General features: G+C 36.2%; 1 protein-coding gene and 1 long non-coding RNA gene across 3 annotated transcripts in view; one reads left to right on the forward strand and one right to left on the reverse strand.

Annotated features, from left to right (window-relative positions):
• Positions 1 to 23434, reverse strand: part of MMS22L (MMS22 like, DNA repair protein) — a 140664-nt gene extending 117230 nt beyond the window's left edge. The window contains exons 1-9 of one of the 2 annotated variants that reach the window (XM_008007528.3): positions 23295 to 23434; positions 22527 to 22766; positions 21490 to 21615; positions 19480 to 19529; positions 13606 to 13693; positions 13337 to 13514; positions 10508 to 10598; positions 8501 to 8631; positions 4300 to 4413 (exon numbers count right to left, since the gene is read on the reverse strand). In XM_008007528.3, the coding sequence (XP_008005719.3) occupies positions 4300 to 4413; positions 8501 to 8631; positions 10508 to 10598; positions 13337 to 13514; positions 13606 to 13693; positions 19480 to 19529; positions 21490 to 21615; positions 22527 to 22690 (942 nt within the window). In that variant the 5' untranslated portion in view covers positions 22691 to 22766; positions 23295 to 23434. The remainder of the gene's footprint in view (positions 1 to 4299; positions 4414 to 8500; positions 8632 to 10507; positions 10599 to 13336; positions 13515 to 13605; positions 13694 to 19479; positions 19530 to 21489; positions 21616 to 22526; positions 22767 to 23294) is intronic. The other variant, XM_008007529.3, reaches the window with a different exon arrangement.
• Positions 23435 to 23616: 182 nt separating this feature from the next.
• The window catches only part of LOC140713234 (uncharacterized), a 144576-nt gene continuing 143212 nt past the window's right edge, over positions 23617 to 24980 (forward strand). Inside the window, exon 1 of the long non-coding RNA XR_012095124.1 lies at positions 23617 to 23708. This is a non-coding gene — a long non-coding RNA (uncharacterized lncRNA). The remainder of the gene's footprint in view (positions 23709 to 24980) is intronic.

Genomic DNA, 24980 nt, shown 5'->3' on the forward strand with positions numbered 1-24980 from the left:
TTACATCAAACCCTTCCACTCCATTTTCACCCATCCATCTTCATTTTTACCCACCAATCTCAATAGTTTGTCTTTCCAGTATTTGTGCACAATTGAATATATATACACACACACACATTTCCTTTTTCCTAATTTCTTATACAAAAGGTAACATCGTCCTATAAATATTGTTTTGAACTTTGTGTTACTTAACAATACATTCTGCAACTCACTTCATATCAGTTCAGATATCTTACTCATTCTATTGCATAACTATAAATAGAATCGTTAATTTTATGTGTCAATTTGAGCAGCCCACAGGATGCCAAGATATTTGGTTAAATATTATTCTGGGTGTGTCTATAAAGGTTTTCTGGTTGAGAGTTACATTTTAATTGGTAGACTGAGTAAAGAGATTGCCCTCTCTAATATGTGTGGGTGCCATCCAATCCATTAGTGGCCTGAATACAACAAAAAGTCATACTGAGGGTGGAGAAGACACCCTGTGCTTCATACTGAAACACTGTTCTTTTCCTGCCTTCAGACTTGGACTCAAGACTGGAAATTACACCATTGGCCTTCCTGATTTGCAGACCTTTGGACTGAGACTGGAAACTATACCATCAGCTCCTCTGGGTCTTCAGCTTGCCAATCTCAGATTCGGGACTTCTTAGCCTCCATAACTCTGTGAGCCAATTCATTATAATAAATCCAAAAATCTATATATCCTATGGGCTCTGTTTCTCTGGAGAACACACACTAATACAGAATAATACTTCAGAGTACAGATAGACCATGGTTTGCTCAACCACTCTTTTATACATGAGAATTTAGATAGTTTCTACTATATTACTATAAAAACAATACTGCAATAAATAAACGTATGCATATGCATTTTAATTTTGGAGGGTATACATTTAGAGTAAATGCCTGGAAGTGGGATTGCTAGGGTCAAAGTTACAAAATCCTTGGCGCACACTTTTTCATTGAGTCATTTTAAATGCTGCATTCAGACCTTGCTTTAAGTTGACTTTGCAAGTCTAGTGTCAATAAAATTATTTTGCTCTTATAAGTTGTTCAGTCTTTGTGCCTAGAGAACTTGGAGATTTTTTTCTTTATGTTTAAAGTGAAACAGTTTTAGTAGGACCTGTCTTTGGGTGGATTGCTTAGGGTTAATCTTTCAAATTATCCAGTAGGCCTTTTCAATATATAGATTTAGATCTTTTATTTCTGGGAAGTTTCCTTTGATTATAGTTTTTAATATTAGCTATATCACATTGTTTTCTAGGGATTGCATTTATATGTACAGTTATTTCATCTCTATCTTCCACCTCAACCATTTTCTCACTCTCTTTATATTTATCTCATTTTTATTCCCTTAGTTGTTTTTCTTTCTTCTATGCCCCTTATTAAATTTTCATTTAAGTCTATTCTCCCTTAGTCATCTTGTAATTTAGTCAATTCTGATATAATTTTCCTCTTCCTATTTCTTTCCTACATTCAATGTATTCTTTCCATCCAACCCGTTTTCTGTCCATTTGTTTTTAACATTTGAGTATCTTATTCAAGGTGTTTTTCTATACCCCCAGATGTAGTCTGAACAAATTAATTCAATCTACAATGCTGTCATTTTCTTCTGTTTTATACAGTTGTTTCTGGGGGAGAGGGTGCCATCAAGTAAAGTATATCAAATCTGTTTTTTTCTAGTAAGTTTATAAGGGTCTAGTTTCATTCCGTTCATTTTGTAGATTAGGACTAGCTTAAAAGATTCTTAATTTAGGGGCACCTTCTTTTGACAATGCACCAAAGTCCCATTTTCCCATTTCTTTACCGAATTTTTTTTTTTTTTTTTTTTTGGTGGTGGGAATGGGTATGAGTCCTTTGATTTATTCTTTTTTTGGTGGTGGTGTTTTAAGACCCTAAATTCTCTGCTTTCTCTTCTGGTGTTCTTTACCACCCAATCACCAATGGGTAGGTACCATGACTCATTTTCGCATTTTTATTCTACAGAAACTCCATGTAATATGGACATTTCTATGTTTCTTTCTTATCATCAGTTCTCTGATCTATAAGAAAACTTTTTCAGTATCTTCACATTCTGGCAATGATTTTAAAATATAACCACTGTTAGTTCTCTTCTCTGAGCAGTTTTTCTCAGACTGCCCTCCCTTATTAGAAAGGCTTGTCGTAAGAGCTTTAGTGGCTTTCTGTTTTTAAAACTGACGGTACTAAGCACTCCCATTTGCAGTTATATAATATGCATGTTTTTGTATACAGCTGACGTTTGAACACAGGTTTGAAATGCATGGGTGCGCTTATATATGGATTTTCTTCCATCTCTACCACCCCTAAGACAGCAAGACCAACCCCTCCTGTTCTTCCTCCTCCTCCTTAGCCTACTCAACATGAAGATAAGGATGAAGACCTTTATGGTGACCTACTTCCACTTAATTAATGAGAAGTAAATATATATTCTCTTAAGGTTTTCTTAACATTTTATTTTCTCTAGTTTATTTTATCATGAGAATACAGTATATAATATACACAACTTACAAAATACATGTTAATTGTTTCTTTATGTTATGGGTAAGGACTGCAGTCAGCAGTAAGCTACTAATGGTTTTTTGGGGAAGTCGAAAGTTACATGCAGCTTTCTGACTGCATGTTGGGGGAAGGGTCAACATCCCTAATTCCCACATTGTTCAAGAGTCAACCGTAGATATATTTGATTTTGCTGTTCTATATTTTGTTGGAAGATTATGTAGGGAGATGTGGGTTTAGGCATCCATCCATTTTTCTTGACTACCCAGAATTCAATGGCTTGCATTTTTTTTTTTCTTTTTTCAGGACAAGGTCTCGCTTTGTCATCCAGGCTGGAGTGCAGTGGCACAATCTTGGCTCACTGTATCCTTGATCTCCTGGGCTCAACTGTTTGAAATTTTTAATAAAATCTAGGTAACATGAACTCAGTCTGTAAACCCACATAAGGGATAGAATACAACAAAAAACACACAGAAGCAATTTTAAACTTCGGAAAAGCACCATGGTTAAAGATAGTCAATTGTCCTTTCAGATCTATCGAGTTTCTAGTTCATCTTTCTGAGTGCCCAGTTTTATGGATAATTGGTGTAGTTGTAGGCTACCAACTTGATCAACTCTGAACTGTATCTTCTATTCTTGTACCCCATAATGCCTGAAAGCCAAAGTTCAAGTCTACGCAATTCAGCAACTGCTTCTAGGTTATGAAAAAAAAAATTTTAACTCAACAAAGATATATTAAGTTTACACTTATTTGATGCTAAAGTAATAATTCAAAATACATACAGTACTTGCCAACCTACAAAAATAGAGTTAGCAGACCAGGTATGGTGGCTCATGCCTGTAATCCTAGCACTTTGGGAGGTCAAGGGAGGCAGATCGCTTGAGGTCAGGAGTTCAAGACCAGCCTGGGCAACATGGTAAAACCCCGTCTCTACCAAAAACGCAAAAATTAGCTGGCCACAGTGGTGCATGCCTGTAATCCTAGCTACTCAGGATGCTAAGGCATGAGAATTGCTTGAACTGGGAGGCGGAGACTGCAGTGAGCCGAGATCATGACAAGGCAGAGGCTGTAGTGAGCACTCTAGACTGAGCAACAGAGCAAGACTCTGTCTCAAAAAAAAAAATAAAATAAAAATAGCAGCCCCCAAACCCCAAATTACAGAAAACTGGAAAATTTTTAAATCCATAAAAAATCAAAAGTACCCTTTCATATAACATAAATCATTTTTGATATTGTTTTACAAGAGACTGTTTACTTTTACCTAGAGATACTTCTCTTTTTCAATAACTTATAGTACTTGAAATAAAGCCCTGTTCTGAAGACATGACTGAAAATGAAGTGAAAGTTTCTCATCTTCCCTTTTCTGCTTCTCTTCCTACCTCCTTGAAATAAGATAAAATTGAGTAACAGAAACCTGTTTTATTTCTCCACATATCTTCTAAACCTGCCACATTTCCTGACTAAAATGTTTTCTAGGTTACTAATGGGTAGTAAATACCTTAGTCTAAAAGATTTCTGATAGAACAACAACAAAACTTGAAAAAAAAATAAGAGTTGAAACTTGTACTGCTCTTAGATTTTTCATATTACTAACTTGGGGCTAAAAATAATTAGGGTTAAAAATAAAGTAGATATTCAGTACTCAGTTATTGCTCTATTTGGTGGTTATTATTGCCTTATTATAAAAAAGGAAGCTAAGATTTTCTCAGTCAAAACCATTGGATTAAATCAATATAAAGGTTAGTAACAATAACTAACATATCAATTTTCCCACTTACTTCTGAGACAGACCATTTACTTCTGTGGTCTAGAAGATGAATAAGTAGAACCCATAATTCTTTAATGCATAAACATGGACACTGGTCACTCGTTAATGATTCAGAAGGCCTCACCTATAGAAAATAACCAAAATGTGTTATTTATAAGACAGCAGCAGAATTTTAAATGCCATATATCTTTCAAATACTTTTAAAAGAATGATTTAGATGACTAAGAATTTATTCTCAATTAGATAAAATTATTTATTGAAAATGTGCAATTTCATTTAATTTTTGAGATAAATTTCCATTTTAAAACAAAAAGTACAGATTAATTTGATTTCAACTTAAAAAAAAAACTTTTAATCATCTAGTCCCGTGGTCAGCAAACTTTTTCTATAAAGGGCTAGATAGGACATTTTTAAGAGTCTGTTGGCAATACAGTCTCTGTCACAACTACTGAACTCTGCCATTTCAGTACAACAGTCACAGATAATCGGTAAGAGACATGGACCAGGTTATATCCCAGCAAAACTACATTTACAGAAATAGGTAATGGGCTAGATTATACCTCAGGGCCAGTTTGCTTATTTTGCTCTGAGTCATCTACAACAACAAAAGACTTCTAATTAAGATTAGAAAATAAATTCTGATTCACTGTAAACAGTAAAAATTTTGCAAGACAATAAATAGTTATTAGAGATTTATAATGATTAAGTAATTTCTAAATTATTTACCTTTTTTTAACAAAAAAATCCTCAACAGCCCTAGATAATGCACAGAATGTACACTATATTTGCAAATATAGCTAGGCTTCTTAAATTCAAAATATATGCAATATTTTACATAAGTTATGCACACATTTCTAACCTAATACAAAGTAAAAAAAAAAGTATTAGGATATTAATAGAAATCCTAGCCACAGCAATTAAGCAAAAGAAATAAAAGGCATCTAAACAGAAAGAAATAAGTTAAAATTGTTGCTGTTTGTAGATAACATGATCTTATATATAGAAACCTCTAAAGACATCATCAAAAATTATTCAAATAAATAAATGCAGTAAAGTTGCAGGATACAAAAATCAACACACAAAATACCATAGCATTTCTATACAATAACAACAAACTACCCAAAAAAGAAATCAATAAAACAATCCCATATATAGTATATACCCACAAAAACAAAAACACGTAGGGATAAATTTAACCAAAGAGCAAAAGGCCTATACACTGAAAAATATAAAACACTGATGAAAGAAATGGAATACAACCCATATAAACAGAAAAAATATCTTGTGGTCATGGATTGGAAGAAATATTATTAAAATGTTCATACTACCCTAAGTGACCTACGGATTCAATGAAATCCCTACCAAAATATTTAATGACACTTTTTTACAGAAATAGAAAAAACAATCCTAAAATTGGTAGGAAATCACAAAAGGTCCTGAATAGACCAAGTAATCTTTAGCAAAAAGAACAAAGCTCGAGGCATGACACTACCTGACTTCAAAATATACTACAAAGCTATAGTAATCAAAACAGTGTGCTGCTAGCATACAAACAGACACAGAACAAAATAGAACAACTGATTTTTCACAATGATGAAAAGAGCATAACATGGGGAAAGGACAGCTTCTTCAATAAACAGGTTGGGACAACTGGATATCCACACACAGAATGAATTTAGGCCCCTGTTTCACACCATATAGAAAAATCGACTCAAAATAAAGACTTAAATGTAAGACCTGAAACTATAAAACTAGAAGAAAACATAGGAGAAAAGCTATATGACAATGGTCTGGTAAATGATTTCTTGGATATGACCCCAAAAGCACAGGCCACAAAAATGAACAGACAAATGGGATTATGTCAAAATAAAAAGGAAATATCTGCACAGCAAAGGAAAAAAAAATCAATGGAATGAAGGGAAAATCTCGAGAATGGAAGAAAATATTTGCAAAACTACATATGATAAGGGATTAGTATCTTAAATATACAAGGAACCCAAACAACTCAATAGCAAGAAAACAATCCAATTGCAAAATCAGCAAAAAATATAAATAGACATACTCTTGTTTTTGAGACCGAGTCTCGTTCTTTCGCCAAACTGGAGTGCAGTGGCACAATATCGGCTCACTGCAACCTGCGCCTCCTGGATTCAAGCAATTCTCCTGCCTCAGCCTCCTAAGTAGCTGGGATTACAGGCACATGCCATCATGCCCGGCTAATTTTTCATATTTTTAGTAGAGACAGGGTTTCACCGTGTTAACCAGGATGGTCTCAATCTCCTGACCTCATGATCTGCCTGCCTCAGCCTCCCAAAGTGCTGGGATTACAGGCGTGAGCCACCGCGCCTGGTTGACATTTCTTAAAAGAAGACATACAAATGGCGAAGCAGTATATGAAAAATGCTCAACATCACTACTCATTATGGAAATGCAAATTAAAACTTGATGAGACATCACCTCAAACTTGTTATAATGGCTACTACCAAAAAGACAAAAGATAACAAGTGCCAGAGAGGAAGTGGTGACAAGAAAACCCTTGCACAGTGTGGTGAGAATGTGAATTGGTACAGTCATCATATAATACAGTATGCAAGTTCCTCACAAAATTAAAAACAGAACTACCACATGATCCAGCAATCCTACTAGTTATATTTGCAAAGAAAATGAAATTAGTATGTTCAAGAGATATCTGCATTCCCATGTTCACTGCAGCATTATTTACAAGAGCCAAGACATGGAATCAGCCAAATTGCCCATCAACAGATGAATGCATAAAGAAAATCTGGTTTATATACACAATGGAATACAGTCACATGTCACTTAACAGCAGGACATGTTCTGAGAAGTGCGTCTTTAGGCTAACATGATTTATTGTACTTAAAACTTTTTCAGACTACTACTGCACACCTAGGCTATGTGGTATAGCCACCTTGTATATGTGGTCTGTCACTGACTAAAACTTTGTTACACAGTGCATGACCCTACTATTCAGCCTTGAGAAGGAAATACTGTCATCTGTAACAATATAGATGAACATGGAGGACATTATATTAAGTGAAATAAGCCAGGCACAGAAAGACAAATAACACACAATCTCACCTATATGTGGAATCTAAAAAAGCTGAACTCATGGAAGCACAGTAGAATGATCCTTACCAAGGGCTGTGAGGAGGATTAGGAGGGAGGCGGGGTAGATGTTGATCAAAGCATACAAAATTTCAGTTAGATAAGAGGAATAAGCTCAACATGATGACTATAGTTAAAAACAATGTACTATATTATATTCTTGAAAATCACTAAAAGCATAGATTTTAAGTGTTCTCACACAAAAAAATAAGAATGTGAGATAACATATATGCTAATTGGCTATATTTAGCCATTCTACAATGTATACACATATCAAAACATGATGTGTACGATAAATATATATAATTTTGTCAATCATCAAAAATAAATAAATATTTAAAAGTTATCAGTCTATCATATCTGGTTAATCTACTAATACACACACACTACATTGTAAAAATATTGATAATGCATAAAAAATCTACATTTTGAAAAATTATAAAACTCCTTTTCCCTAAATCTTGATTTCCCAAAAATAGTCTTCATGCTTGTAATCTAAAATAACAGATAATACTCTAAACATTTCCACTACTTAAAAATGAACATGCTCTGTAGCACCTTTAAATCACTACCTCCATTAAACGCTCTATGATAAACACAATTTAATAAAAACACATAATTTCACCCATGATTCCAGACCTTTTATGAAAACAAGCAAGAAAATCCTCTCTTAAAATGTGTCAAGTAACTTTAAGTAAGCATTTATTTTATTATTACATAACAGCAATACAATACATTATTAAAGAGCTGGCGTCTACTATTTGGATAGAAATTAGGCTTCCAATGATTTCGGTAAACATCATTTATTTATTTTTATCAAAATAGAAAAGGCTGTTTTTCCTAAAAAAAAAAAAAGAAAGAAAGAAAGAAAGAAAAAGAAATGCTCTAAAATACCAACTCCAGCCTGTTTTAGATGTTTAAACAAAAATTGTTTTCCCTTTCAGGTCCCAGATAATAGCAACTAAATATAAAATTAGAACATATAAACCATTTTAGATTAAATTCTTACAGATTAAACGACATGCATTAAGGACTGAATATTGTCTTTAAGTCTCAAAAACACAAACAAACTCTTAAAGCATTACCTTGTCATACCTGTTGAGTGACAGGCTTATTAAATCACAAAGCAGAGTTTCACAATGTTCTTCAAACAGGCTGACATTGGTTAAACTGTCACTTGCCAGATTCATAAACTGATGACCATATACAACTTGTTCTGAAAATGTAATAAAAATAGTTTTAAAATACAGATTTTACTAAATCATAAAGGAAAAAGTGACTGTACATCTTCAAATTGTAACAAAACTAAAACATACAGTTTTTAATTTTTTTTGTAAATAAAACGTGAATTTGAGGACAACCCTCTCATATGAGCACTGATAAACATTATCTTCAAAAGTTTCTTTTTTTTTTTTTTGAGATGGGGTCTCACTCTGTCGCCCAGGCTGGAGTGCAGTGGCACGATCTCAGCTAACTGCAAGCTCCGCCTCCCAGGTTCATGCCATTCTCCCGCCTCAGCCTCCCAAGTAGCTGGGACTATAAGCGCCCGCCACCACGCGTGGCTAATTTTGCTTTTGTATTTTTCGTAGAGACCGGGTTTCACCGTGTTAGCCAAGATGGTCTTGATCTCCTGACCTTGTGATCCACCCACCTCGGCCTCCCAAAGTGCTGGAATTACAGGCGTGAGCCACCTCGCCCGGCCCAAAAGTTTCTAATTCTTCCAAGTAACATCTAATAAACTTCTCTTTTCCTAATAAGTCTATCTTTGAAAAGTATTAATGCAACACAACTTTAAAAAAAAAGAGAGAACAACATAAAATCTGCATCCACATTTCTAATCAACAGAGCCTTTAAAACATTATTCTCTTAACAAATACTGATAAACTGACCCCATGCAACGGTTTTGTGGCATAAAATAGGGCAAACCAAGGTAAAAGATAACCAAAATTTATACCTATCAGAATAACTCCACTGAAGTATTATTCTAAGAATATACTAATGTGAAATACAGAGTCCACGAGAGGAAATTATACACTGATATACATCTTTGTATGTTTCTGTGTATGAATATATGTAGGTATATACATATATAAACATATATGTATGTATTTATTAACTGAAAAGCAGGTGTAGGAGTAATAGACATCTTTACAACCTAAGTGACAGGTTGCCAATGGAACCTAAAAATGCCAAAGAGCAAGATCAAGAAATAAATGGGCAACATATCCATAAGGATAAAGGATATTTATCCATAATATAAACTCCTACTAAAAAAAGGAAAATTTGCAAAATATAATGAGTAATTAATAAAGCAAATACAGACAATAAACTGTAAAGTGTTCAACTTCACTCATAACCAAGAAATTGCAAGATCAAAAAAATTTCATTTGATTTTTCACATATTAGTTGGCAAAAAATAAAATATAATTGATAACATCAACTACTGGCAAGAGTATGAAGTAAAATCACACTACAGTTAATGTCTATAGATCAGTAGGACTTACTATTCAGCAAAACAGCAGCATATACATATTAAAACTACAATGTGCCACTCTACTTCTATGAATATTTTACAGAATAACTTGTACACAGATTAAAGATATATATCTATACACAAGGGTGTTCAGTGAAAAATGATGTGTAAAATCAAAAATGAAAGTAACTTCAATGTTTAAAAATAGACATGGCTAAATATAGTAGAACCATAACACGCAGCCTTTAAATGGATAAAGTAGAACTATAGGTACTAACAAAAACAGATCGCTAAAACAGTGATAAATGAAAGATCACACTGAACAGTATGATCGTATCTGTGGTTAAAAACAAAAACAAAATTCTACCTATGAGTTTCTATATATATGCTAACAGATAGAATGTAAATATGTATACTAACAGATAGAATGTAAATATGGAAAGATAAATCAAGCTGTTCCCAGTAGTTATCTCTGGAAAAAATGGAGTAAAACTTTTACTTCTTTCTTTGTTTACTATTTGATTTTTTTTAAATATCAGAAGGCACTTATTACTTACGTAATTTTAAAAAGCAATAACAGCTTTTAAAAAGAATATAAATCATAAATCCATAAACTTACTCAATTTTTCACCCAGCATGTAAAGAATTTCTAGCACCAGCCAATGTATATCCAAGTGGAGATGTAATAAATGCCATGATGGTGGAAAAAGCTGTGGATGACATTATCAACTGTGATTCATTAATATTTTACTCGGTGTTTCATAGCATGTCACAATACTCCTCCATAAACACAAGGATAAAGAACCAATTAACCTACCACTATTCAAAAGCTCAGGGAAAACCTCTGTCTTGTTCATTAGAGGATTCTTTCACTGAAGATCTTTGAAAGCAGTAAATATTTTCATCTGTTGGTTTAAGACAAACCCACTTTGGGGCTGTTGAATAGACTTGTATAGTAAAGGTACCTTCCAGCCAACCTCTGATTCTACTATAGCTGCAAGGTAGTAAAAGAATTTTCTTAAACACGTGTTTTCATAATTTTGTTTTAGAATTTAGCTAGGAAATTTTTTTTAATGTATGAGTACCTAGGAACTCCTATAAAATATTTTAACAAAAGAACTTTAGACTGTCATGTAGACATTACTGTCATCTCATTAAGGAACAGAAGTACAAAGAGGTGAAAAAATTTCTCTCTCAATTCATGTATTAGGATTCAAACTCAATTCTATCTGAGTCAAAACCCAGCACTTTCAAGTACTGTGTTATACTGGGTTATCACTAACCTTCCTCCTGTCAGAATTTAGCATCACTATAAAAATAAATACTATAAAAAAAAAAAAAATGACGTAACATGTTCCATTAAAACAAATAGAAAGAATGATGAAGAGTAGACCTGCGTTATTAGGTATACAAACAAAATAAAATGCTACACTGACAAAACCGTATTGGGACAGAAATAGATAACAAAGAGCAAGAATAGAGAAGACAGAAATGAATTTATGTGGCATCTCAAATCAATGGGAAAAGTATGGGTCATTCAATAAAAAATAAGAGTTTTAACTTATGCATTTGCAAGAAGCTAAAGTTAGACTTCTCACCTCAGTGCATACTTAAAAATAACACGAATTAAAGAGACAAAAGCAACAATGAAAATATTTTAACAGCATAGATAAAACAAAAAATGGAAAAATATAACTATCTAAAAAATTCAAATCTACCTAGAAAGTCAGCTTACTTAATGAAAAAGTAAATAAAATATTTGCAATACATAATTCCCAATAACTAATATATATCTAGAGTTCCTAAAAAATAATAAAAGAAGCTCAACTGGAAATACCAATGAACACAAAACATTTCCTATACAAGATTGTTATAACAAATATATAAACATAGTCTTGAAAGATGTTTTCTATTATGTTTTTGTTTCAGAAAAGAACAGTATTTTAGTGTGTGATTTTTTATTTTTTGAAGACTATAAAGTTCCCCTGCTTTAAAACTTTAGTCTTCTGAGCTTCAAATAACCTATCTTTTCAAGTCTGCCTAACTAAAAAGCCTATGAAAGGCAATATCTAGTTTGAGGACCCTAGTGCACAAATTTTATTTCTGCTGCTATATAAATTATTCATTTTTATTTCTTATGTATTCGATGGATAACTAGAAAATAAAAACCAGTCCAATTTACAGAAACTAATAAGGAAAACATCCCTCCCTCAACAATCTACTCATGAATCTTTTTATTAAATGACATAATTAAAAGCAATTACCTATTTGTTTTCTATGGATTAGATATACTAACTTATAAATTCAGTTAGAACTTTATTTGCTTTTATTATTACATATATTGATCTCTGATAAAAAAGTCAACTTGTTTCTGCTACATTTCACAGAAACATGCAAACATTTAATTCTATTTATTTTATTTATCGAAATAGGGTCTTGCTCTGTCATCCAGGCTGGAATGCAGTGGTGCAGTCATGTCTCACCACAGCCTCGACCTCCTGAGTTCAACTGATCCTCCCACCTCAACCTCCTGAGTAGCTAGGACTACAAGGTATGTGCCACCACCCTGGGCTAACTTTTTAATTTTTTGTAGAGATGGGGTCTCGCTATGTTGCCCAAGCTGTTCTCAAATCCTGGATTCAAGCACTCCTCCTGCCTCAGCCACTCAAAGTGTTGGGATTACAGGCATGAGCTACCATGCTCAGCTGTTTTTATATTTTAACAAAGATACGTTCATAAAGAGTAAATATTATTCAAAATGGTAAAGTCAAATATAATGAAAGGGGTTGAGACTTCAGGGAATCTCACTGTGAATTACCATAATTTGTTATTCATATAAGCTCCCATTTTCATAGGGAGAATCTATTACTTATCTACAAGCTAGGCATGGTAACAATATAAATTTTTAAAAACCAAACTTCAGAAGGAATGATTATCACAGGAAGGAGAAAAAGGGCAGAGTCAAAACAATCTTAATCAATTTCCAAAAAGGCCTCAAAAATCAGAATACACACAATGATGTGGTCTTGGAAGTTTTTTTTTAATAAGCTGATCTGGAATCTTACTGCAATATATGATAAAAATTTTAGAAAATAAAGATTATTTCGTTTGCTTTAAAATTTTCAGACATTTACACTGTCATAAATCAAGAGAATAGCTACTGATTCAATGAATAGTATGTTTTAATAACTTCATGTATATTAATTTATTTAATTCTCCCAATGATTCTAGTAAGTTATAAGAATTACACAGATGGGGAGGCTGAGGCAAGAGATGTCATTTGCCCAAGAGCACATAATTAATAAAAGGAGGATGGGGGGCAAGAATTTCAACACAGGCAGTCAGGTTGCAGAGCTGTAATTTTGACTAATTTCTCTCCTTCTTGAATGAATATTCCTTGTGGGGAGAAAAAGCTGATAATTTAAAAATTAAATGAAACAAGTCAAACCTTAATCTGGTTTTGATTTACAAATGCTCCTATATTAATACTGGGAAGTTCAGATAGGTGTCCAATATACAAGAGTAATCCATGAAGCTCATCAATCAACAGTGAGGGAAGTTGAGCCTCCAAAGCCTCATAAGGATGGACAGGAACATGACTCTCAGCATTGTGTACTTTCAGATATCTAAAAAATAATTAGATAAAATAAACAATCAGAGTCTGTATGAATACACACAGAAATTCATGTAGTGCAAAATACTCATCTGATATCCTACCTGAAGATGAAAACTTTAACATAATGGAGAAATAGTACACACTGCTGTCTGATACTGTCTGCTTTGCAGTGCAGAGTTGATACCTTCCCTGAAACCAAAATAGACAATGTTAATAGTTCAAATAATTAGCATGGGCAGTGACAAAAAATGTTGTAAGCCATACCAGCAGCAATTTTCTATCTTGTAACATTTTAAACATTCTCATATAGTTTTTGCTCCCCACTACTCCTCAAAAAATGCTCTTATTAAAGTCACCAATCAAACCCACATTGTCCAATCTAATGGACAATGCCTACCCTCAAGTAACTTGCTCCCACAGTAGCACTAGCTACACCTGGCTTCATGGTGCCACATAGTGACAGTCTTCTTTCTTCCTCATGTGTCCTTTGTCCTACCCTTCTTTTATTGGCTCCTCCTCCTCAATTCTATTATTAATATGGTCTCTTCAGGACTCAGTCCTGAATTCTCTACTCTCTGTATATCTCTTCCCATATGCATGATCTCATCAGTTCCTTTATTAATAAATGGTAATGACTCTAAAGGGGTTATCTACAACCCATATCTCTCCTTTGCACTCCAGACCTTGCATGTTAAACTGCCTAACACCTATACTTGGATTGCTCAGACAGTGCAAATAATACATCCTTTGATTTCTTTCAAAACCTGTTCATGCTGCCCTTGTTTTCAGCATTTCATTAAATGGTACCACCAGTAGCCTATGTAGTTCTTGATTCTTCCATTTCCTTTAACCTCATATCTAATCTTTCAGAGTCCTATTAAGTTTATAACCAAATATACATTGAAACTATCCCTTTTCCCTATAAGCACTTAAACACCACAATAGCACTCTTCACAGGTCTTTCCATGCTCTCTTTTGTCCCCCTATACACCAAGGAAAAAATCTGCTTAAAGTGTGTATCAATTTGTCTTGTTCCCAAGTCAAAACTCTTGAAAGAACACCTACTATATTTAGAATAAAATAAAAACTCCTAATAATAATTTATAAAGTTCTGAATGACCTTTTAACAGTTGCTGTCTTTCTGCCAACCTCACTCCATGTCAGCTTTCCCTCACTTACTTCAGCATTTATATCAGCAATAATTATCTAGGTAGTTACCATGGGCAAAACACTGATAATCATTATAGAAAGAATGAGTAAGAGACAATCTAGTAAACAAAAGCAAAGAAAACATGATGAGAATTATAGGTTACAAATTTACACCCATACTAAACATAAAACTGAAGTTTAATTCAAATGAACAATCATGGCCAGTACTTTGGCAGAGCAGAAGCATAAGTGTGAAGTAGTTGTGTAAATACCTCCATATTAAGCTGCATTTCTATGGCTGTATTTCGCTCATAAAAAGTCGTATCATCCCAATTTTCATAATTCCCAGCCCATAAAGGCAGTACTCTCTTAAAAATAACTGCAATGAACATCTGCATCCAGGCAAGATGGAGTAAAATAATCAGATTGCTCCATCTCCCACTGTAAAACTGAAAACCATAAAAATTACATCAAGCACGTTTTCAGGCTCTGGACACAAGACAATATAAGATTTTGCTCTCCCAGAGAGAAACTGAGCCCTAAAACTACACCAACTCCCCACCTAGAGACAGTCTCCAGGCTGCAATATGAGGAAGAGAACCCAAATACAGCCCAACTCACTCTCTGAGATGAGGAGATATGGGATCCAAGTTTCAGGAAGTCCAAATTCGTAGGGCAAAAGTACCCAAGAAGAAAGAAGCTATATAAAATAGAGTTCTGGAAGGGTACAGAAGGGTCTCTCTGAGATTTGACTAAGTACTGATCTGTTCAAGCATGAAAAATATTACCCAAGGCCAGGGAAAAACACCAGAAAACAATTCCCTATAAAGAGTACACAAGCCAGGGAATAGTTCAAGTTCTCACCAGCAAGCATGAAAAAAAATCTCATAATAGACCAGGCATAAGAAAGAATTCTCAAAAGCCTTACTAGGCTAATTTACTAGGCTAAATTAACATTAAAGCCTGCTTTTTAAAAGTCCTACCAAAATTTAAAGCAAGCCCAAAAAAGAGCCACTGGATTACAACTACACAATAGCGAGCCAGAACAAAATTCAACATCTAGTTTAAGGAATAAAAAAATCCAGAAAGCAACAATGTGAAACCCATAATGTTCATCTCACAACGAAACATTACTACATATTCAAAGAAGCAGAAAAATATATCACAGAACCAGGAGAAAAACTTATAAATACAGTTTCAGAAATGACAGTGATAAAATAATTATTGGCTGGGCGTGGTGGCTCACACATGTAATCCCAGCACTTTGGGAGGCTGAGGCAGGTGAATCATGAGGTTAGGAGATCAAGATCATCCTGGACAACATGATGAAACCCCGTTTCTACTAAAAATACAAAAATCAGCTGGGTGTGGTGGTATGTGCCTGTAATCCCAGCTACTCAGGAGGCTGAGGCAGGAAAATCACTTAAACCAGGGAGTCAGAGGTTGCAGTAAGCCGAGATGGCGCCACTGCACTCCAGTCTGGTGACAGACCGAGATTCCACCTCAAAAAAAAAAAAAAAAAAAAAAAAAAAAAGAATTATTAGTAGCAGCAACAAGGTTAAAAACATTGGTTATAATATACACTCCATATATTCAAGATGGATGAAAACAAGCATGCAGTCAGAAATGGAAGACATTTAAAAAAATCCATAAGGAATGTCTAGAGACAAAAACAAACACAATAGCTGAGACAGGGTAACACCAACAACCATATTTAAGAATAGCTCTTGGCTGAGTGTGGTGGCTGGTATCTACAATGCTAGCACTTTGGGAGGCCAGGGCGGGAGGATCACTTGAGCCCAGAAGTTTGAGACCAGTCTTGGCAACGTAGTGAGACCCTATCTCTACAAAAAATTAAAAAATTAGCCAGGCATGGTGGTGTGAGCCTGTAGTCTCAGCTACTTAGGAAGCTGAGATGGGAGGATCTGCTTGAGCCCAGGAGGTCAAGGCTGCAATGAGTCATGATCACGCCACTGCACTCCAGCCTGGGCGACAGAGTGAGACCCTGTCTCGAGACAGAGAGAAAGAGGGGAAAAAAAACAGATATTAGCAAAACATATGTCATTATGTATGTTATTCTGCCTCAACTGGAAATTAACCCTGGAAGCATAATGATTAGAACAAGAACTATACTCATCTGGCAGTAAGTAACTAAGTAACCCTACATAGGGACTTCTTGGGACGGCTGAGGGCCAAGGGTACCTACACAAGTTAATGAACACAGCTACATGGCAGGAACAAGTTCATGTATAGATAATATTTAACACTACTAACTTGTGTCCAAAATCTATCATTAAAAGTTTTAAGCAACAAAAACAGCCAAAATGTCAGTGTAACAACCATCTTAACAAATAGTCCACTGCAGTGTTTTCAGGTTAATAAGTGTAATAATAATAATCTATCATAATAAATGCCTTCCATGAACCCAATTTACTTAAGTCATTCTATGTAAAGGTATTCTGGTTCTTTCCACTACAATCTTTTAGTGGTTCCCCAGGAGTTCCAAAATAAAAATCAGACTCTTTGTCACGGTTTACAAAGCCAACTCTGCTTTCATCCCTTCCAAATTCATCACTCACACACATTCTGATCCAACCATATGTAATTAATATTTACTCCATACTCTCTAAACTTTTATGTTTTTACACACATCACGTGTTTGATTATAGGTTTTTTTCTTTTTTCCTGCCTGGAATTCTTCCTGTCCGAAAACCTTTTCCCGAATCTTTTGTCTAGCTAATTCCTTCCCATCTGTGAAGACCCAGATCTGGCATCATTTAGTGATGAGCTCACAGACAGACAAAGCCGTTGGCTCCCACAGCAGCTTGTACATTCCTTTATCACAGTACTTTTTCATTTACCAAGCTGACGCATGCTTGCATGTCTTACTGTTTACACAACTGCAAACTCATCAGCAGCATATTTTTCCTCTTTGATTCATCAGTACCTTGCACAGTACCCAGCATGAACCAGGAACTCATCAGATGATAATGAAACAATAATACTTAACATTTACAAATCACATAACATGCTAAGAAAACAAAACATATAAAACAGCCTAAAAGCTGATAGCCTACAGCTAGGCCATGGTATTCCCTACTGAAAATAAACAATTTTTGTAAAACAAAAAATAGTCCAGGCGCGGTGGCTCACACCTGTAATTCCAGCACTTTGGGAGGCCGAGGCAGGCGGATCACAAGGTCAGGAGTTTGAGACCAGCCTGACCAACATGGTGAAACCCCATCTCTACTAAAAATACAAAAATTATCCAGGTGTGGTGGCATGCACCTGTAATCCTAGCACTCAGGAGGCTGAGGCTGGAGAATTGCTTGAACCGGAGGTGGCAGTGGGCCAAAATCATGCTACTACACTCCAGCCTGAGTGACAGAGTAAGACTCCATCTCAAAAAATAATAATAATAATAATAATAAATAATAATGATACAGGGCCACTCCATTATTATAGTGAAACAAGACAAAAACAAAACCTCTGTAACCATGTCTGAATACAAAACATGGCACTATGCAATCACATACACCCCAAACAAAACACACACAAAAAAAAAGGAAAAAAAAAAAGAAAAAAAAAAAAAACCACATCCTCCCTCTTCCAGTGACCAGGACAATACTTCTTTACTAATTAGGACCCTCCCTTTGTCTCACCTCCTAGATAAAAATTAAAATACCCACTCTTCAAATTGCCCCTGCTAATTAACAGCATCCAATCCAGAAAATAGCCTTATCCCCCTTAAGCCCTACCCAAAATTACCAGAATGAGCCCCAAACATATCACAAGTCCCTTCCTACTCCCTCTTACTGACAAGCCCCAGCTTTTCCTCATAATCTATATTTCTCCTTTTTTCATAATCTAATAAACTTCTGTTTGACCAAAAGTGTTCCAGGTAGTCTTTGGTTGCTAGGCATCACGAATGATAGACACTGTGTTAAGCACTTAACATGCTCAACCAAGTTACAACTATTACTTGGCATAAGACCCACAACTAGGGTTGGAAGCCAAGGTGACAAGGCCATGATTCTAAACCCTGTACTGCACCAAAATTACTAGAAAGGAGAAGCAACCTGCACTAAAACACACTGACCTTCAATTCCCTTTACTACCTTAACTGTACACACTGTGGCTCATGCCTGTAATCCTAGCACTTCAGGAGGCCACAGCGGGCAGATCACCTGAGGTCAGGAGTTTGAAATCAGCCTGGCCAAAATGGCGAAATCCCATCTCTACTAAAAATGCAAAAATTAGCTGGGGGTGGTGGCGGGTGCCTATAATCCCAGCTACTCGGGAGGCTGAGGCAGGAGAATCACTTGAACTCGGGTGGCAGAGGTTGCAGTGAGGTGAGATCGCACTCTTGCACTCCAGCCTCGACAAAAGAGTGGAACTCCATATCAAAAGAAGAAAAAAAAAGATACCAATCTTAAAAAAAAAAAATCAGTAATCCATTAAACACCAAAAGTAAACAAAAAAGCAGAAAAGAAAATCAAGAAGACAGCATGAGGTCTGACACTTTTTAGTTCTTATTTAAGTTCTCTATCCCACTCCCTACCTCCAAAACAAAATTTTCTTCAGAGAAGTTTAGCTTCCTTAAGTTGGTTTTACCTTTAAAATCTACAGATTTGGGAAAATACTATATATCTCAGGTACAACAAAATTTAAAGTCATACTTTTTCTGCGTACTAAGTTCATAAACTTCTGGCCTAATGCTTCCTCCATATTATCATGATATCCCAATTACACCATCATGGACCCATATGCAACTCACTATAATGCAGCACCATTCTCTTTTGCCATTAAACACACTTTAAACTTACCAAAATCACAACTGGACTGTAACAAGATTTCCAGGTTGTACAGTTGTTGCCTAATTTTAAAAATGTAAGGTGAGAGTTAATTTTAGAACACTTTATAAAGCATGTGACAATTACATGGATAATGTTTCCAAATCTATTACACAGCTTCAATACCTCTTTTATTTGGGGATGAGGATTAATACCTTGTGACTATTAATTAAAGGATCAGCTTCAGGTAATGAAAACTTTAAGGAAAGATAAAATACATCCTTGCCCGACCTTCCAAAAGTATCTATTAAAGACTGCATATATCTCAAAAATTATTTCAAATACCACAGACTTCACCATCAGCAAGATACTGTGTATATCTTTAAGAAGTTTAAGACGGGACGCCTGTAATCCTAGCACTTTGGGAGGCCAAGGCAGGTGGATCACCTGAGGTCAGGAATTTAAGACCAGCCTGGCCAGCATGGTGAGACCCCATCTCTACTAAAAATACACAAAAATGAGCCGGGCGTGGTGGCGGGCCCCTGTAATCCTAGCTACTTGGGAAGCTGAGGCAAAGAAGCGCCACCGCACTCCAGCCTGGGTGACAGTGTGAGACTCTGTCTCACAAAAAAAAAAGAAGTTTAAGATACATAAAACATTCTAGGTTAACAGTTACATAATAAAATTTTAAACTGTATCATACAGTTAAACAATGGAAGTCCAAAAAAGGAATAATGTAGACTAAAGTTATCAGGGAAAGTTGTTTTATGATGTTCCATCTTAATTCCTGATAGTAATTTCTTGCTATTCTTCCTAGTTGATTTCAAACTCTTTAAAAATTAACCCACATTTATAACCTATGTCCTAAAGCCTCGCTCACTCAGCCTGTTCTCTCCATAAAATGTATGACATGGCATAGATACAGTTAAGTCTCTTCAAAAGGTTTCATGGGATGATAGTGGGAGAATTCCTTCCACCTCTCCATTTTCCTTTAAATGTATCACAGAGATTTTTACTGTGTTTTGGAATAATTTGGTTTCAATAACTGACTCCTGTTTAAAATTACCTAAAATCTGAATATGAATTGTGTCTTAAGTGATAATGAAGAACTTTAATTTTTATTAATAGAGATTTTTTTTTGAGACAGAGTCTCGCTCTGTCACTCAGGCTGGAGTGCAGTGGGCAATCTCGAATCACCGCAGGCTTTGCCTCCCAGGTTCCAACAATTCTCCTGCCTCAGCCTCCCGAGTAGCTGGGACTACAGGCACGCACCACAATGCCCGGGTAATTTTTGTATTTTTAGTAGGGAAGGGGTTTCACCATGTTGGTCAGGCTGGTCTCAAACTCCCAACCTCGTGGTCTGCCCGCCTCGGCCTCCCAAAGTGCTGGGATTACAAGCATGAGCCACCATGCCTAGCCATCCTCATCATTTTTAAAAAGCCCATATTTTTAAGAAATTCATACTCAAGTATTAATGGGTGAAATGACATGATGCCTAGGATTTGCTTACAAGTCAGTCAAAAGAAGAGGAGACAAGACATATGAAGGAAATGTAATAAAAAGTTGTTGTTTACTGCAACTGAAGGAGGGTATATGGATGTTCATTATATTATTTTGTGTATGCTTAAATTTTTTCATTAAAAAAATTTTAAATGCTGTCCAAATAGAGAATTAATATTTCTATAAAACAATCTAAACAATCTATTTGGGAAGATCATACTCTAAAGATCAATGAAACACTATGGCTATTGGACAACAAAAGTATTTTAATTTTCTTCCAAAATCATAGTTCAAAGCCTTAAATATTTGTCAATACATGATGTCAAATGCAAAGAATAAAGATTCTGAAAATAAAACACAACTCATTAAAACCATTACTCATCAGGTGTTGCTGCTTGATATCGTTACTGGTAAGATAATCAAGTGAGCAACCTGCACAATTCTCCTGGTCTTTTGTAGTACCAGTATTAGAAGCCACCCAACAATGTAATTTACACAAGTGAACAACACCTACACTCACAGAAAGTTAAAACGAAGAAATACCTGAATAAATGAAAGAGTTCTCTAGATGAATTCACTAATGCTGTTTCAGTAACCCACTGAATGCCAAATATTTCTAAGGTGTCTTCTTCAAAATTAGTTGGTAAAGGATCAAGATTCAAAATCAATCTGAAATGAAAATTATGTTTTAATCCCATAAAAAGTAAACTAAGTACCATACCTTTACATTATTTGAATCCATATTATACATGACATGTATAAAAAGTCAGAAAATGCCTTGGTACTTTACACATTCAAGATTACAATAGCTAGACTGTATTAAAATGTCAATCTTCTATATTGATAAAATGTACGACTAAAGTGTAATGTAAGTTAAGAGGAAAAATCAACACGGGTTCTAAAACACATATTTCTGCCTGTCTTCACCAGTAGTCTTCAGTTGTAGAATTTTATCCTCCGAGGGGACATTTAATTGTTGAAACTGCTAACAGTTATCTGAGCCTTGTGTGGAGAACAGTACCCAATTAATGAAGTTGGGTATTCTATTTAAGGTCTCTCACAACGTACAACTATAAAGTCAACAAAAACAGTTTCCTGACTGAAACTGCCTCAGCAGGTATTACCAAAATATTTCAAGAACAGCAATTTTACTGTAATATGTATGTACCTGCCCGAAGCAAAATAGGTAGGGTTCAAAGGAACGGGTCAATAAAAAAAAAGTTTGTCTTTCTTAAAAATTACTGGAAAGCTCTAGAATATTATCACACCCTTTAGAAGGAAATACTATTTCAAAAGGCTCAGATAGTTAGGAATTCACTTTAAGTAAAAGAAAAATTAGCGCCCAGCTCCCTACAGTAAGGGCACATCAGTTACCAAGGAAGTTTTCCCTAATACCCCAAATGCTTTAGATATGCCTTTACCAAGAAGCCAGCAGCAGAACTGATAATCATTTGTACCCTTATGATATACTAAGCTGATGATAAAACATGATTTAACACCCAAGTTAAATGGGCTGAAATAACTAACATTCCTAAAAAACTGGCGAAGAATCAGGGAAAATGTCTCTGAGCTTTACCTACCGCTTAAGGGCTCCGCTGCAGAGGTAGGATTCTCCAGAAAAATGTTTTCCTTCTCCTCTGTTGTCAACAGCACAAGAAAAGTAAGGAGGTTTGCACCATTCTGTGCCCAGCTCCAGCTCTAAACTGTCAGTCAGGAACGTCGATGCGGCAGAACAGTTTTCCATTGTTTACTTCATGTTCTGAAATGTTTGAGGTTCGTCGTATCATTAAGGGCTCCAAAGAGAAGGTGTGAAGAAATTCCTGTAGGTGGGGGCCAAGAGACTGGGGGTTACTTCAGAAAGTTCCCAGGACGTCCGCCAGCAGCAAGGAAAAACGAACAAACCCAGAAGCCAAATTCCCAATCCTCCCCTGGCGCTCCGCCCCTCAAGGCTGCCAGAACTTAAGACAAAATGCACAACCAACTGGCTGTGGCAGGGACTTCAAAATCCGCCCACTAGGTCGGACTGTGCAGCCCAGGATAAGGTGAAAAGCAAAGAAATGTCTGCAGAACAGAGCGTCCCGGGCTCGCCTAGAACTTCGCCCTCCGCAAGGTTTCTAAACCACTCTCCGCCCGTTTCCTAGCAGCAAGATGGAGAACGCTCCCTCCCCGGCTCGGGGTGGAAACCAGGAAACCAGTCCCTAGAGCCAACCTCAACCCTTTAAGGAGGAGGCGAGACCCACCAGGCCCATGCCCGGCAGCACTCGGGCGAAGGAGGCTGGGAGCCAGTATCCCGGCACCCGGCTGCAGCAAGGACCCGGTGCGTCGGTTACCCGAGGTGCCTGTCGTACCTGCTCACACTTCCAGCTCCCGAAATCTACCTCCTGTGACCCTTACCACCACTAGGAATCTGTGGGGTCTAAACCGCAAACAGGCGAAATTCCCGCCACCGCGCGCCCGCGCTCCGGAAAGGCGGGGCCACGGCGCAGCCCTCCCCCGGCTACCAATCGCCTCGCGATATCTGCGCGGAAACAGTCGGAGCTCCACGAATTCTCGCGAGAGTCAGTCAACCCGGGACAAGGTACAGATAAACTTTTTTTTTTTTTTTGTACCTTTAATTGGTGCGTTCGACTGGAAGGAGGGGCATGGTAAAAAAAAAAAAACCAGAAAAACGGAACTGCTGCTGAGGCGGAGGAGAGGAGGATTTAAGGACTACGGGTTTATCCTCTGGCTAAAGGGAAGAGATTTACTCCAGTGAGTGCGAAGTGAGTGCCTGGTTCACACCTACAGTCGCGCCGTCCCCTCTTCCCGCTCTGGGGCCAGCAACTCTTGTTAGAATGCAGGATGCCTTTTGTCCGCGGACTGTGAGGCAGGCAAGTGCAACAATGAATTTTCTCTGTAACTGACGGAACAAGTAGACAGAAAATTAGTATGGATATGGAAAACTTGGAAAACCCTATTAACCGACTTGACCTAATTTAAGTTTATAGGTGACCAACCCAACAATAGCAGAATACACACTCTTGGCAAGTGCACATGAAACATTCACTAAGCGAGACCACATTCCGAGCCATAAAACAAACGTCATCAACTTTAAAAGGACTTAAATCGTACAAAGTATATAGTCTGATCATAATGGCGTTAAACTAGAAATAAAAAAGTAGATAACTGAAAAACTAATTTTGGAGATTAAGAATCATACTTGTAACTAACCTATGAATCAGGAAAAATCACAGGAAAATTAGAAAATACTTTCAATTAAATTAAAATGAAAACATTAAAATTTGTAATAGTACCTGGTTACATTAAAAAGAAAGAACTCAATTCAATAAACTTTTGTCTTAAGTAACTAGATAAAAACCGCCAGCATATTGAAACCAAAGCAAGCAAAATGAATGAGGTAATAAATAGTAGAAATAAATGGGATGAAATAAATGGAAGGAAATAAATGCAACCAAAAGTTGTTTTTTAAAAAGAGCAATATAATTGATAAACCCTCTACCCAGACTGATAAACATATTATCAGTATCAGGAATTAAAAAGGTTTCATCACTATGAAATTTAGTCATTAAAAGGACAAGGATATTAAAAGAACATTATGAACATTTTTATACCAATAAACATAGGGTGAAATTGACAAATTCCTTAAAAGACACAAGCTCAAAACTCAAGAAGAAAATTTGAGTATCTCTGTATTTATCATAGTACTCAGAATCTTTGGTTAAGCCTCCCCCCTTCTCTCTCTCTCTCTCTATACACACCTCACTTCTTACAAGAAAACTCCAGGCCAGGGCAGGCACAGTGGCTTTGGGAGGCTGAGGTGGGTGGATCCCTTGAGACCAGGAGTTCCAGACCAGCCTGGGAACATGTTGAAACCCTGTCCCTCGTCTCCACAAAAAAATACACAAATTAGCCGGGCGTGGTGGTGCTCGTCTGTACTGCCAACTACTTAGGGAGACTGAGGTGGGAGGATCACTTGACCTGGAGAGGTCTAGGCTGCAGTGAACTGTGAGTGTGCGATTCTACTCCAGCCTGGG

Source organism: Chlorocebus sabaeus, chromosome 13 (genome assembly GCF_047675955.1).
Source record: "Chlorocebus sabaeus isolate Y175 chromosome 13, mChlSab1.0.hap1, whole genome shotgun sequence".
NCBI lineage: Eukaryota > Metazoa > Chordata > Mammalia > Primates > Cercopithecidae > Chlorocebus > Chlorocebus sabaeus.